This window comes from Temnothorax nylanderi, unplaced genomic scaffold, assembly GCF_030848795.1.
Source record: "Temnothorax nylanderi isolate EJ_2023f unplaced genomic scaffold, tnyl_v1.0 TNYL_tig1030_pilon, whole genome shotgun sequence".
Lineage (NCBI taxonomy): Eukaryota > Metazoa > Arthropoda > Insecta > Hymenoptera > Formicidae > Temnothorax > Temnothorax nylanderi.
In genome coordinates, this window is record NW_027250092.1 from 30,848 (window position 1) to 44,758 (window position 13,911).

Sequence of the window (13,911 nt, forward strand, 5' to 3'; positions counted from 1 at the left end):
CCATTAATGAAAAAAAGAAACACGTAATATATTCATATAAATAACAAAATAACATATCATAGTAGCGTATCGTACGAAACTACCTCATTAAGCGCGATCGAGACCGCGCTCTTCATCACAGTCTGCCCCGATGTTGTCTTCAGTTTTTTCGTCTGCCATTTAGCACATAGCTTCGTTAACAGTTTAGTAATTATTACCAATAATTTTTAATCATGAAGCTTATCATTTTTTTTTCACAAAAGTCAACGCCGCTTTGTTGCAGTCTGCCGGCCCTTTCTCTTCCACGAAATCGTCTGCCAATAATTTTCCGCGTTTCGTAGCAACAAATACTTAACATTAATATAATTTTTATCCCTGAGCTTTATCATTTTTTTCCTTGTAAAATTTGTCATTTTTGACCGTCCACCCCCGCCTTAATCTTCCTAAGCGCGCAGGCAGACTGGTCACTCAGTGTTCGGGAGTGCTAATGGAACCTCACTAGCTATAAATATTTCATGTACCTTATACCTTGCATTTTTATGTAGCCAGCTCTCCGTCTAGAAGCGTCACTCGTGGCAGTGGCGTCGACACGAGATACGAAACGGCGACAACGGCGTGCGTGGATGCCCCGTCGGGATTTCCACCTTGCGGTAGCGCACCACTAGCACCCAGCGTGCATGTATAAGGACGCGCTTGTCGACGAGGTAAACAAGAATGGACGTGGAAGAGGGTGAGGCGAAAATGTGCAGGCTATGCGGCCAGTACGAGAAGATCTACATCGGCGTGTTCGAGGAGGAGGGTGTCAGACGCTACCTCGGCACGAAGATACACAAGATCAACATCCTGGTGAGTCGCGGTGACACGCTTCCCCTCACCGACCCGGTCATAACCATAACCCTATAGGGTTAGAAGAAAATGGCTATGAGAGAAAGGGAGATTATTAACATAATTAATTACTATGCTTCAATGCTCTTTAAAATGCTTACTTTAAAATAATTGTGATTTTAAACAATTAATTGAACTAATTTTATTGAATACACTTTCTAACATTCAACTCTTGTTAATATAATTAACAAGGGTTTCAAGCGATGAGGTTTGTGTAATTCATGTTGAATTGTTAATTTTGTGTTAACTGGTCTCTTGTTTACTACATCACTTCATCAACAGCTTTCTTTTTCTGTTAAGAAATAACAAACATTTTAATTAATTAATATATTATAATGATCTGCTTTTATTTAAAGATAGGTCTAAGTTTCAAAAAGAGATGGGAGGATATTGTCATGTTGGAAATTGATATTTAATAGGAGCTTTCACTAGCGAGTTATACACTTATCGAGCGGCAAAAGATTTCTTTATACTTGCTCCAATATCGCAATTAAGAATAGACATTTTACGTGAGTTACTTCATCAACGAGATTCTCATGGAATCTCCCGTGGAATTGCTATCGCTACTGTTTGAAAAAAAAAATTAAATACACAGAAATATTGTGTTTATTTTCATGTGCGAGTGTTTGTAAACGTGCCATGAGATTATTGTACAAGTTATTTTTACATTTGTACAAATTGTTTGGGCGAATTCTTCGGAGAGAAGAGTAATGAGCTTTATTTAAAATTGTAAGTAATAAATATTGTAACTGTGTAAAAATTATATATTTAAGTTTGTCGGTAATTCCAGGCTTGTTGTCATAGAACTTTAGTGGGTATCAGAATGTGACGATATATTTATATGTTTGTCACAAATTGTTTTACCTATAAAGCAAAGCGGTAGTATTTACGTGATGAGGCCTAATGTCGCTTAATATGGTTTTATCTTCTTGCAAGTACATCACGAGTACACTTCTCAAAACTTAGATCACTTTTGTTTGTGAGTCGCAGATAGATGAGAAGGATCCTCTGCCCAAGGCGATCTGTGTTCAGTGTCTGGGCAAGCTCGAATGCTCGAATTCGTTTGCGACTTCCAAGAGGAGTGTCGGCGCACCCAACAGGTGTTACGCGATCAGTACAATCTACCACCGTTAAGGGGCTGCTGGAGTGGCAAGAATTACCGACATTTTTTTGTTGACACTTAACTTTGAATTGGCTTTACGGAATTGAAAAAACTTTTTTACACAATTAAAGTACGCATAAAAACGGAGGGCGCTAGCGTTGATTTTACATCAAAAACGAAAAAAAATAAAAAATTATATGTATGACGTGACAACATTTGCTGCACATAAAAATTTAGACTTTGTACATATAAAATAAGCATACAGCGCCCTCGGAATTGCAAAAAAGAATAATGTGCTTTCAGAAATAAGCTTAGACAAATATTACAATTGCCGTCATACAACGGGATTCCTATATTTTCTTCGACAGATTCTACGGCAAATATTATTTCGAAATCCTAAACCTAATTAAAAACTTAACGTACGCATACGTGTCGGTGTTCCTTAAGAAGTCAAGAATATGGAGGTGTTAAGAATAGAACGGTTATAATACTAGTGAAACGTTTTTTCTATAAGTGTTCAATCTTAGTATTATTTTTTACAAAGATTACACTAATTTTCTATTCACGAGTAAAACTTTGCGATATTCTGTCTCTCTTTTTTTAAATTTGGATAATTGAGATTGTCGAGTTTGGGAACGTTAGAATTAATCTTTTCATTCGAGCGTTTATGTAGTAAATATTAATCTATCGTATACCGAAACCGTGATTTAGTTTAGCCTGTAATGATATACGCGTCTTTTTTTACCGTGGACCTAGATAATACTTCCTCTCCTCATGAATACAGCAAGTCTTTGGAAAATGTTTATTTTGTAATATAGACAATACACGTTCACCGAATTACGGCCAAAAGTATGATTAATCGAATAAATACATAGTTTTGTTAAAAAATTAATGACTTAATACGTATGTGTGTGTGCGTGCGTGCATGGTGTGCGTGACACCAGGAACAGGGCTTCCAAAATTGATAATGTTATAACGAGAGCGGCGATATTTTCTATAAATCTTTACATGTGAGACTCGTATGTGAAAAATTTTCAACGATTTTCAATATCTTTTGGAGTACATTTTATAATAATTGTTATATTAAAAATAAAAAAGCGTTACATATAGACGTTTAAAGTATTATGTATTTTATAAAAATGTGTATTTTACTTACACATACACACTAATACGAAACTGCGAAAGAAATATAGCAAGTGCCTTGATTCAAGTCTTCGAAGTTATAAAGTAATCTAGGAAGACAAAATAATTGCAATTAATAGGAGTATTATGAGCTATTTTTAAGTAGAATAAATGGCTGCAGCAAGAAAGCAGATATTTACGAATTATCAAGAGAAATGTGCCTTTTATCGCACGATTATGGACTATTGTATAATTAGAGTACTCATAAAATGTGAGTTGGTATTTATAACTAACTATAAAAAAATTTTTCCTATAGTTTTCGAAGTGATTAGCAATATGAGCTATTTTGTACGTATATGTTATACATATAAATTAGGAGGTAACATATATATATATATATAAAATTAGAAGATAATACTCCTTTCCTTGATCATTGAAGACACGTCCGTGTGTTAATTGCATATACAGAGATAAGTTAAGTGACTCCATACACACGCACATACACACACACCCGCGCGTACGCGCGCACATTTGTATATTTATATAGAATTAATTTCCACGATAAAAAACTTGTTCAATGATTCCACTGTTGTCTTAATAAAAGAATGATACTTTTTAAATACTCTTGATTCATTTTATCCTATATTTAAGTTTTCTAAAGTGACACATTGGTGTTTTAACCATAATTTTATGTCTAATTTATTGTTGATTATACTTTGTTGAAAAAGTAAAAATTAATTTACTTATATAATGAGTTGAATTATGCGTAACTAAATATATATGTACATAGAGCATACAGTTCACAAACTGTTTCTAGAAGACAGTTAGGATAATGGAATTTTTTACTACTTTACGGTGGAGCTTTTTGTGGAAAAAAATGGAGTAATCGAACCCGACAGAGCCATGTCTCATTAAAAAAAAAAAAAAAACAATTTATGTATATTTTTTCAGATAAATCGCTTCTTATAAATTCTCTATGTATAAAAATATTAGATAGTTTGGTAGAATAGAATTTATTACTTCAGAATTAAGATAGTTTATTAAAAAGTAAGTGTTTTATATTTTATGTTGTTTATTTTAAAATCTGTAAGAATAAAATGTGATTTCTTTGACATAATTATGTCAAATGGTCAACTCATAATCAGCAGATTTCGAATTTAACTTCGATCTTCATCCTCCATATATGCTTCGATTTGATGAGATATGGCTAGAAAGTTAAAAAGGTAGTTAGTGCGAAAATTCGCAAATTTCTCTTCCATATTTTTTATCATATTACCCATTGGCTAATTATATATGAATAATATAATATTAATATTTATTTTATATACTTTATAACATTTTCTTTGTGTCGTTACGTTAACTTTGCACGTACGCAACTCGTCTCTTATCTCTTCTCTCTGCCATATTCTTCACATACTAATAAATAAATACTAATTAATAAACTACTAATAAATAAATACTAATAAATAAATACTAATAAATAAATACTAATAAATAAATACTAATAAATAAATACTAATAAATACATACTAATAAATAAATACTAATAAATAAATACTAATAAATAAATACTAATAATATAAATTAAATATTTCACTGACCTTTTTAATATAGAATTAATAATCATCTAACATCATAAGACATCAGACATGCTAAAATTATTAAATTATTTCAGATCCACAAGGACGATGCTCTGCCGCAACAAATTTGTGCGAGTTGTGTCGACAAATTAGATTTTGTATGTGACTTTTACGACAGCTGTCATGTAATTCAGGAGAGATTATGGTGGTTTATTGTAAGTATTATATGCTAATCTCGCAACACAGATCATTCATAAGATATTGAGATTTGTAATAGTGTGTGTGAATAGAAAAAAATGCTAATTCTGTAGAACCGAGAGCTTGCACCACGATCGTCTGCACCACGCGAAATAAATGCATATAGTTAATTAATTTGGATCGGTGGTAAGATTATTCTTACTGCTGGTTACTGAATTATTGATACATGCATTTAATATTATATATCATGTTTTCTTCCTCGATACCGCAATCGGATATTTTGTCTTAAATTTTTTAATAGAATAGTGTCTTTTTGGGATGCGTTAACTTCGTCTAGTCTTTTATGATATTTTAATAGGTTTGACTCTTTTATGTATCATAAACATTCGATTTTTTAAACCCTTAATGAAACTTCTTAATCAGAATTGCACTTTCTAGATCCCCGAGCTGATATCTTTTCGTTCAGGTCCATTTGGGTATATTTTGCATTAACTCGGTTATTTTATTTTTATTACTACTAGGAATCTTCGAAGAATCAACGCCAAGAGATACAGAAACAGCCCGCTGACTATCAAACGAATGAAGGAGACGATCCGACGCAGGAAGGAGTAACTTTGAGCACGGAATATTCGATAGAATATTCGAACATCATTATTAAAGAGGAATGCCTGCCAGATTTAAATTTGGAATTGTATCCTTCGAACCAAGGGACACAGAAACAGCCCGCTGGTTATCAAACGAATAAAGGAGACGATCCGACGCAGGAAGAAGTAACTTTGGGCACCGAATATTCGACAGAATATTCTAACATTATTAATAAAAAGGAATGCCTGCCAGATTTAAATTTGGATATGTATCCTTCGAACCAAGAGACACAGGAACAGCCCGCTAGCTATCAAACGAATAAAGGAGACGATCCGATGCAGGAAGGAGTAACTTTGGGCACGGAATATTCGACAGAATATTCGAACATTATTATTAAAGAGGAATGCCTGCCAGATTCAAATTTGGAATTGTATCCTTCGAACCAAGAGACACAGAAACAGCCCGCTAGCTATCAAACGAATAAAGGAGACAATCCGATGCAGGTAAGAGTAACTTTGGGCACGAAATATTCGACAGAATATTCGAACATTATTATTAAAGAGGAATGCCTGCCAGATTTAAATTTGGAATTGTATCCTTCGAACAATCCAATGGTGTGTTTTTTTATTATCTTTTATAGTTTCGGAGATATTCGGCTCAAAAGAGGAAAGCCGATCTTTTTCAAAGGGTGTTTCACTCCCTAAATACGCGTATGGGCACGTATAGAAAACGTATACGTGTCCCTTATTTTCATCAGAGAACAACATACTAAAAACTCATCAAAATCGGAGGGGGAAACTTCCGTGGGTTTCCTTGTTAGTTATTAATTGCTCTCTTTTCCACCAATCTGCATTAAAAAATTTGATGTCTAATAATTATACATAGCGGTGACATGTGACGGTCGACTGTAGTTGTCATCTCTCGAGATGAACCAATCTTCATCCCACCTAAAGTCTTTATAAGAAATTGATTAAAGAGTTAAAAGTTTTGAGTGAAAGAATACGAGATTATAATTACGTGAGATTGTAATCTAATAATAAATTGATACATAAAAGAGATATAATTATATGTAACCAAAATATATATAATTTTTAATAAAATAAGTTTGGTTACATATTTTCAGGATTTCTTCATATCGTAATTTTAATTAACACATAAACCAGTATTGAATTTTAATATTAACATTACATTCCAATTTATATTATACTAGCTGGTTACCCGGGCTTCGCCCGGGAGTCGTTTCTCTTCAAACGACTTCATTTGTATTTCAATATCCTTAATCGAAAAAAATTCCTTTATCAGGCAATGGCTTATCAGGCAATTGCAAAAAATCCTTTATATTCATTTTTATTCAAATTTTATTATATATATAGATATATAGATTAAATTATAATATTTAAAATTGCACAATATATTTTTTATTCAATATAATTATTATTAATATTAATTAACGAAATATCGAAATTTAAGATAACCCATGTTTTTTTATGATTTTAACACAATACGCCGGCATTTGCATAATTCGATGTGCACGGGGAAGTTGCAACGAAATTCACGCGAGACAAAACGTCAATTCGTAACGGTATTCACTGAATACTATTTCTTATTTGAATTTAATTTCAATCTCAAATCGAACTTTCGCAACAGGCATTACAAAAAATATTGTAACTATGTGGTATTTGCGGAAGAAGACAACGTTTTATATACACTTCTTTAAGATTCGGTCATTTATTTCCCGAAAAATTGAAAAAATTTCATACCGGTTCCCAAAAAGATCGGTAACGAAAAACTGTACACTCTATAACACTCCCTGAAAAATTCTACGCCTATTTTATACTCTCATACATACAGACGTCAAGTACTTCCAATAATAAAACATTTTTTAAAACAGAAATTGGTAACAAAAAATTATACACTTTATAGCACTCCCCGGGAAATTCTACCCCTGTTTCATATACAATTCTTTGAGATTCGGTAAATTAATTCCCGAAAAATTGGAAAAATTTCGGTACCGGTTTCCAAAAAAATCGGTAACGAAAAATTATACACTTTATGATACTCCACGGGAAATTCTACCCCTGTTTTATATATAATTCTTGGAAATTCGGTCAATTATTTCCCGAAAATATGGAAAAATTTCGGATACCGGTTCCCAAAAAGATCGGTAACGAAAAACTATACACTCTATAACACTCCCCGGAAAATTCTACCCCTATTTCATATACTTTTGGTAAAAATTCGGTCGAATAGTTTAAGAATGTATACAGAACATACATACATACATACAGACATTCTATTTTATATATGTAGATATTTCAATTTATATTTAAAAGATAAATGTATGTATTACCTATAAAGATCTGGAATTTTTAGGAATTTATTTCCAAAGTTCGTATAAATAACTTGTTAATTAAAATATCGAAAAACTCTATGTGATCTTTTTTACATAGTACAAGAAGTTTAGCTGTTTTGACAAACGCAGAACAAAAACAAAAAGTTATATTAAAGCGTTTTGTTGCTTATGTTGCAGAGTCACTTAGAGAGTAAATTCAAGTGCCCGAAATGTCCGAATGTGTACAAAAGTAAACATAACTTGAATGAGCATCTGTTGAAGCACGAGGGCATAAAAAAGGTATAATTATATATGTAACCAAAAATATATTTAATAGTTAATAAAATAAGTTTGGTTACACATTTTCAGGATTTCTTCATATTGTAATTTTAATTAACACATAAACCAGTATTGAATTTTAATATTAACATTATATTCCAATTTACATTATATATTTCAATTTATATTTAAAAAATAAAAATTAAAATACCTATAAAAATCTGGAATTTTTAAGAATTTATTTCTAAAGTTTGTATAAATAACTTGTTAATTAAAATATCGAAAAACTCTATGTGATTTTTTTTACATAGTACAAGAAGTTTAGCTGTTTTGACAAACGCAGAACAAAAACAAAAAGTTATATTAAAGCGTTTTGTTGCTTATGTTGCAGAGTCACTTAGAGAGCAAATTCAAGTGCCCGAAATGTCCAAATGTGTACAAACATAAACATAACTTGAATGAGCATCTGTTGAAGCACGAGGACATAAAAAAGGTATAATTATATGTAACCAAAAATATATTTAATAGTTAATAAAATAAGTTTGGTTACACATTCCCAGGATTTCTTCATATCGTAATTTTATTTAAATAACACATAAACCAGTATTGAGTTTTAATATTAACATTACATTCCAATTTATATAATAAGTATTATTATAATGAATAAGGTACATGTAGATATGTTTTTATTATAAGCTTAACTCTGTTATAAATTTATTTTATGTTTTGCTGCATGATTGTGTATGATCTCTGTTACAATTATAACAAATCTATATTAATGTTTCTCGCTTCTCTTGAATGTTCTTTTTTACAATTATAGAACTTTCCTTGCGACACTTGCGGTGAGATTTTTCACTCGCACGTGAGGTTGCGTGTACACATGCAGAGGCATAAAAGTAACAGTGTGGAATGTGAGATTTGCCGATATCACTTATCGAGTAAAGAAGCCTTGGAAAAACATAACAAAACAGTGCATTTACATGATTATGTCTGCGATATATGTCACAAGAAACTGAAATCTAAACAGAAGTTGCGCGGTCATATAATTGTAAGAAAAATTGCTGTATATTTTTAATATATTTAAAAAATAAATGTATGTATTACCTATAAAGATCTGGAATTTTTAGGAATTTATTTCCAAAGTTTGTATAAATAACTTGTTAATTAAAATATCGAAAAACTCTATGTGATCTATTTTACATAGTACATTAAGTTTAGCTGTTTTGACAAACGCAGAACAAAAACTAAAAGTTATATTAAAGCGTTTTGTTGTTTATGTTGCAGAGTCACTTAGAGAGTAAATTCAAGTGCCCGAAATGTCCGAATGTGTACAAAAGTAAACATAACTTGAATGAGCATCTGTTGAAGCACGAGGGCATAAAAAAGGTATAATTATATATGTAACCAAAAATATATTTAATAGTTAATAAAATAAGTTTGGTTACACATTTTCAGGATTTCTTCATATTGTAATTTTAATTAACACATAACCCAGTATTGAGTTTTAATATTAACATTCATTCCAAATTTATATAATAAGTATTATTATAATGAATAAGGTACATTTAGATATGTTCTTATTATAAGCTTAACTCTGTTATAATGTTTTGCTGCATGATTGTATATGATCTCTGTTACAATTATAACAAATCTCTATTAATATTTTTCGCTTCTCTTGAATGTTGTTCTCTTTTACAATTATAGAACTTTCCTTGCGACACTTGCGGTAAGATTTTTCACTCGCACGTGAATATGCGTGCACACATGCTTAGGTATAAAAGTAACAGTGTGGCATGTGAGATTTGCCGATATCACTTATCGAGTAAAGAAGCTTTGGAAAAACATAACAAAACAGTGCATTTACATGATTATGTTTGCGATATATGTCACAAGAAAGTGAAATCTAAAAAGATATTGCGCGGTCATATAATGATAAGAAAAATTGCTGTATATTTTAAGTATATTTAAATAGTATATTACACTACAAGGGCCGAAAGTGTGAGATTCCTGCATTGCGCGCCATAATGCCCGAGGCGAAGCCGAGGGCATGATGGCGCGCAGTTCAGGGCTCTCACACTTTCGGCCCGTGTAGTGTATACTATTTTTCTTGCTACTCGGTCGAAAGTACGGAACAATGATATGTATATATTAATAAGACATTGATGCCTGCCCCGACATTTGCGGCACGAGCGAAGCGAGTGCTGCTGGTCGGGGGGGCAGGCATCAAGACATCTATAAATAAAGGTATAAATACACTTAACAAAAGAAATAGTATATATATTAAGACATGACTATTTCACCAGATGATAATTCAGCCATTTTTTTTTATTTTTATTTCACTTCAGTCACTGTCACTTTTTAAATAGTATTCAATAATAAACATTAGTTAATTAACTAATCGTAAACAAACTTTGAGGTTATACGAGCGAAAGTATAGTAAAGGTCTTGGGTACACCAATACACCAATACAACCAAATCTGAGAAATGTGACTCTTACATGGAGAGCTACAGAGGAAGGGATATTTACAGGAGCTTTACTGTAGTAACCGAGTTTGTCTCGCACGGTAGTATTGTACATACTCAGAGTTTCGTGTGTTGAGTGCCAGTGCATGCGACTAAGTTTTTACTCCCGCTATTATAGAGGGCGCGCGTATAGCTTAACCAATGCATAAAAGGTAAACTTTCTGCCGTGGAATCGGGGAAGAAAGTACGTACTTTCGACCGGGGTAGTAAGAAAAAATAATTGTATGTATTACCTATATATAAAAATCTCGAATTTTTAGGAATTATTTCCAAAGTTTGTGTAAATAACTTGTTAATTAAAATATCGAAAAACTCTATGTGATATTTTTTACATAGTACATTAAGTTTAGCTGTTTTGACAAACGCAGAACAAAAACTAAAAGTTATATTAAAGCCTTTTGTTGTTTATGTTGCAGATTCACTTAGAGAGCAAATTCAAGTGCCCGAAATGTCCGAATGTGTACAAATATAAAGATAACTTGAATGATCATCTTCTGTCGAAGCACGAGGGCATCCGTAAATATGAATGCTCTATCTGCAAAAAAAGGTTCAGTCATCGATCGACACTCGCTCGTCATCAGAAAGTGCACCCTATGCCTAGGTAATATCTCCAAAACATTGACGATTAAATTAAAATAGATTAAATAAAATGAACAAAGACTCTAATCTTTATTAATTAAAATAAAAATAAATATTCAAAAAAATAACATTGATATGATTTAAATCCAAGAAAAATTCCAAAAGTAAGATACCTGTGAATTAAATAAGTGAAAATTTTATTTTTATTTTTCAGTTACACATATGTATTGTATGTATGTATGTATTGTATATATAATATATATATATATATATATATATATATATATATATATGTAGTAAAATTTATTATAAATCTATTTTTCCATAAAAATCTTTTAATAGATTCAAGTATTTATCCTGATATGACATTAATTTTAAAATGTGTTTTACATACACAAACGTCTAGTCTGTTGAGTCAATTTTGTGCTCCATTTATCATTTCTTGATTTGAAATAAAATATTTTCCTGACAAAATTGTTTTGACTTCCTAAATAAGTAAAAATTTAAAGATTAAAGGTCAGGATTATGAAAGAGACGTCGAGAACGTATTTGTTAGTGTTGTTTCATTTTTTGGATAAAATCAACAAGCAAGAATTTAATTCTTTATGTCCGAAAGCATAATTTCCATTATTTTTCTGATTTCGCATTCTTCAATTTCCACTTTCGTGGTAAGTCGAAGAAACAGCTGTCGGAAAAACATTTTGTCACAAATAAAAAATTAATTCAGTAACTTGGACGTCTATACAGAATTAGAAGATATTTTGAAATTACGCTAGGATAAATGATTGAATTTTTGTTTGGAGATTTTATGGAGAAGTAAGTCAATGGTAAGCTTAAAATTAAAACAAATTTTTTTATTTCAAAATTAGTTATTTTTATTTCTTTTAGTATTTCTTTTAAATATCCAAAAATAAGATCAATCAGATGGCAGATTAGTAAAACCAAGTTAAGTCCAAAAAATCAAAAGTACGCAAACTTTTGCACGATACTCTATTATATATGTATATACACACATATATAATATACACACACTACTGTACGACTATATTAGTAATTTATATTTATTTTTATGAAATATTTTTTTATATAAAACTTACATGTTTCGAGATATCTCGCCCCGTCCCGGATTATATTAAAGGAATTATATTAAATAGACAATAGTTCCGGAAAGATATAAAACAATTTTAACTTTTTTGCTTTAATTTTTCCTGTTATTCGAATATATGTATATAATATACATTTTAAATTAATTTTGATATCTGTTATTGCCATGTCTTAGTACTAAAGATACATCTCCGTGTTATATTGAAATTTTGTAGCAAAACCTTCAAAGAACGCGGAAAGAAAGCTGAAGAAGAATGATTTCTATGCGAGCAAACGGTACTACAGTGAAAGACATTGCCGCCGCATGTAAGACTTCAAAATCAGTCGTACAACATGTATTAAGGAATTTTAAGATGAAAGACCATGTAAAGTTACGATCCAGCGGCCGATCAAAAATTACGACTATGCATGAGGACCGCGAAATTGTTCGTCTTTTCAAACAAAACCGCTGATGCACCGCTACCGAAATCTGAGCCAAATTTTCGAGTTTCCATGACAAAAATCTATCAATTAATATCAATTAGGATGCTAGTATATTTGAAGGACAATCGGTCAGAAGCCCGTCAAAAATTAATTAAAAAAAAAGAAAAGAAAGCAAGATTTGAATTTGCAATGGCACATTTAACACAGAAACATTGGACTGACAACGAATGGAGAAGCTAGGATTATCTGGAGCGATGAATCTAAGTATCTGTTTGAGACAATGGAAAATGTAATACGATATATTCAACGTCCTTCTGGCAATAGATTTAATTAACGTTACCAAGTTCCGACTGTAAAACATGGTGGCGTAAATATGGGGTTGCTTTCATGGAGAAGGAATGGGACCATTGCATCGCATAACGGGTATTTCTACTGCCGAAGGCTACGTGAATGTTTTATATTTTGCAAATAAAAATTTGACCACTAAATGGATTTTTTTTAAGATGACAATGATCCAAAACATTCAAAATTTGTTGTAATGTAATTTAATAATTTCTTCGAAAAGAACCATTTGTCTTCTCAAAAAGTATTATCACAATTTCTTACCGATTCTTATTTTTTCTTAGTATTTACTGCATGTATTTGTACACATTTAATAGACCTTTTTTTGCATATATAGGTGAAATTTTGCTTAAAAAAAATAATGTATGTGAGAAATGACACTTCAAATATTGTAATAATAAAATATCTATTTTCTAAGATGTATGTGATTTAGTAATTAAAGGCTAAAGTTTTCTATGCAATCGCACTTGTCATTTATTTGCACATAAAGATAAATGTTCTCTTGTTTTTTTTCCGTAAGATTATAACAAAGTCTTTTTATTTAAAATAAAGAAGTACTTAATTTACAACAAACGTAAATTTGAAATAATTAATATTGAATGGCTGCATTTAGTAGAAAAAGCTATTTAATAAGCATAAAATGCGATTGGATAATTTTCTTTATATAATTATGTGATTAGATTAACTTTGATCTTGGGTCAACTTTTACCATTTATCTTTCTCCAATTTCAAGAACTAGAAAAAGATGACAAGTAAGTTAAACCGCGATTAAAATGATAAAAATTAATCTACATTGATAGAAATAGACATAAAAGTGCAGGAAATAGGTCTGTTCGGTCTGTTCTATTTATCTGAACTTCTTGCGCAGTTTATCCTGT

The 13,911-nt window shown here is 31.1% G+C and overlaps 1 protein-coding gene across 7 annotated transcripts; it reads left to right on the plus strand.

The window, feature by feature from the left end:
• Positions 1-435: 435 nt before the first annotated feature.
• Positions 436-13,494, plus strand: LOC139786412 (uncharacterized). Of its 7 annotated transcripts, XM_071725583.1 has the most exons (9): positions 437-825; positions 4,764-4,883; positions 5,388-5,954; positions 7,982-8,083; positions 8,454-8,555; positions 8,883-9,110; positions 9,347-9,448; positions 11,002-11,186; positions 12,484-13,494. In XM_071725583.1, the coding sequence occupies exons 1-9, from the start codon at positions 694-696 to the stop codon at positions 12,524-12,526; spliced, it is 1,581 nt and encodes a 526-aa protein (XP_071581684.1). In that variant the 5' UTR covers positions 437-693; the 3' UTR covers positions 12,527-13,494. The 7 variants fall into 7 exon arrangements, with proteins under 7 accessions (XP_071581686.1, XP_071581684.1, XP_071581683.1 ...); XM_071725582.1 differs by lacking the exons at positions 11,002-11,186; positions 12,484-13,494 and adding an exon at positions 9,767-10,346; XM_071725587.1 differs by lacking the exons at positions 11,002-11,186; positions 12,484-13,494 and adding an exon at positions 9,518-9,742.
• Positions 13,495-13,911: the final 417 nt, after the last annotated feature.

What these genes read in the sequence shown, in the direction of transcription:
- LOC139786412 (XM_071725582.1), top strand. Translation starts at nt 694, where the DNA reads ATGGACGTGGAAGAGGGTGAGGCGAAAATGTGCAGGCTATGCGGCCAG. An exon ending in AGCACGAGGGCATAAAAAAG is followed by an intron (nt 8,084 to 8,453) that starts GTATAATTATAT and finishes CTTATGTTGCAG; the next exon opens with AGTCACTTAGAGAGCAAATT. An exon ending in AGTTGCGCGGTCATATAATT is followed by an intron (nt 9,111 to 9,346) that starts GTAAGAAAAATT and finishes TTTATGTTGCAG; the next exon opens with AGTCACTTAGAGAGTAAATT.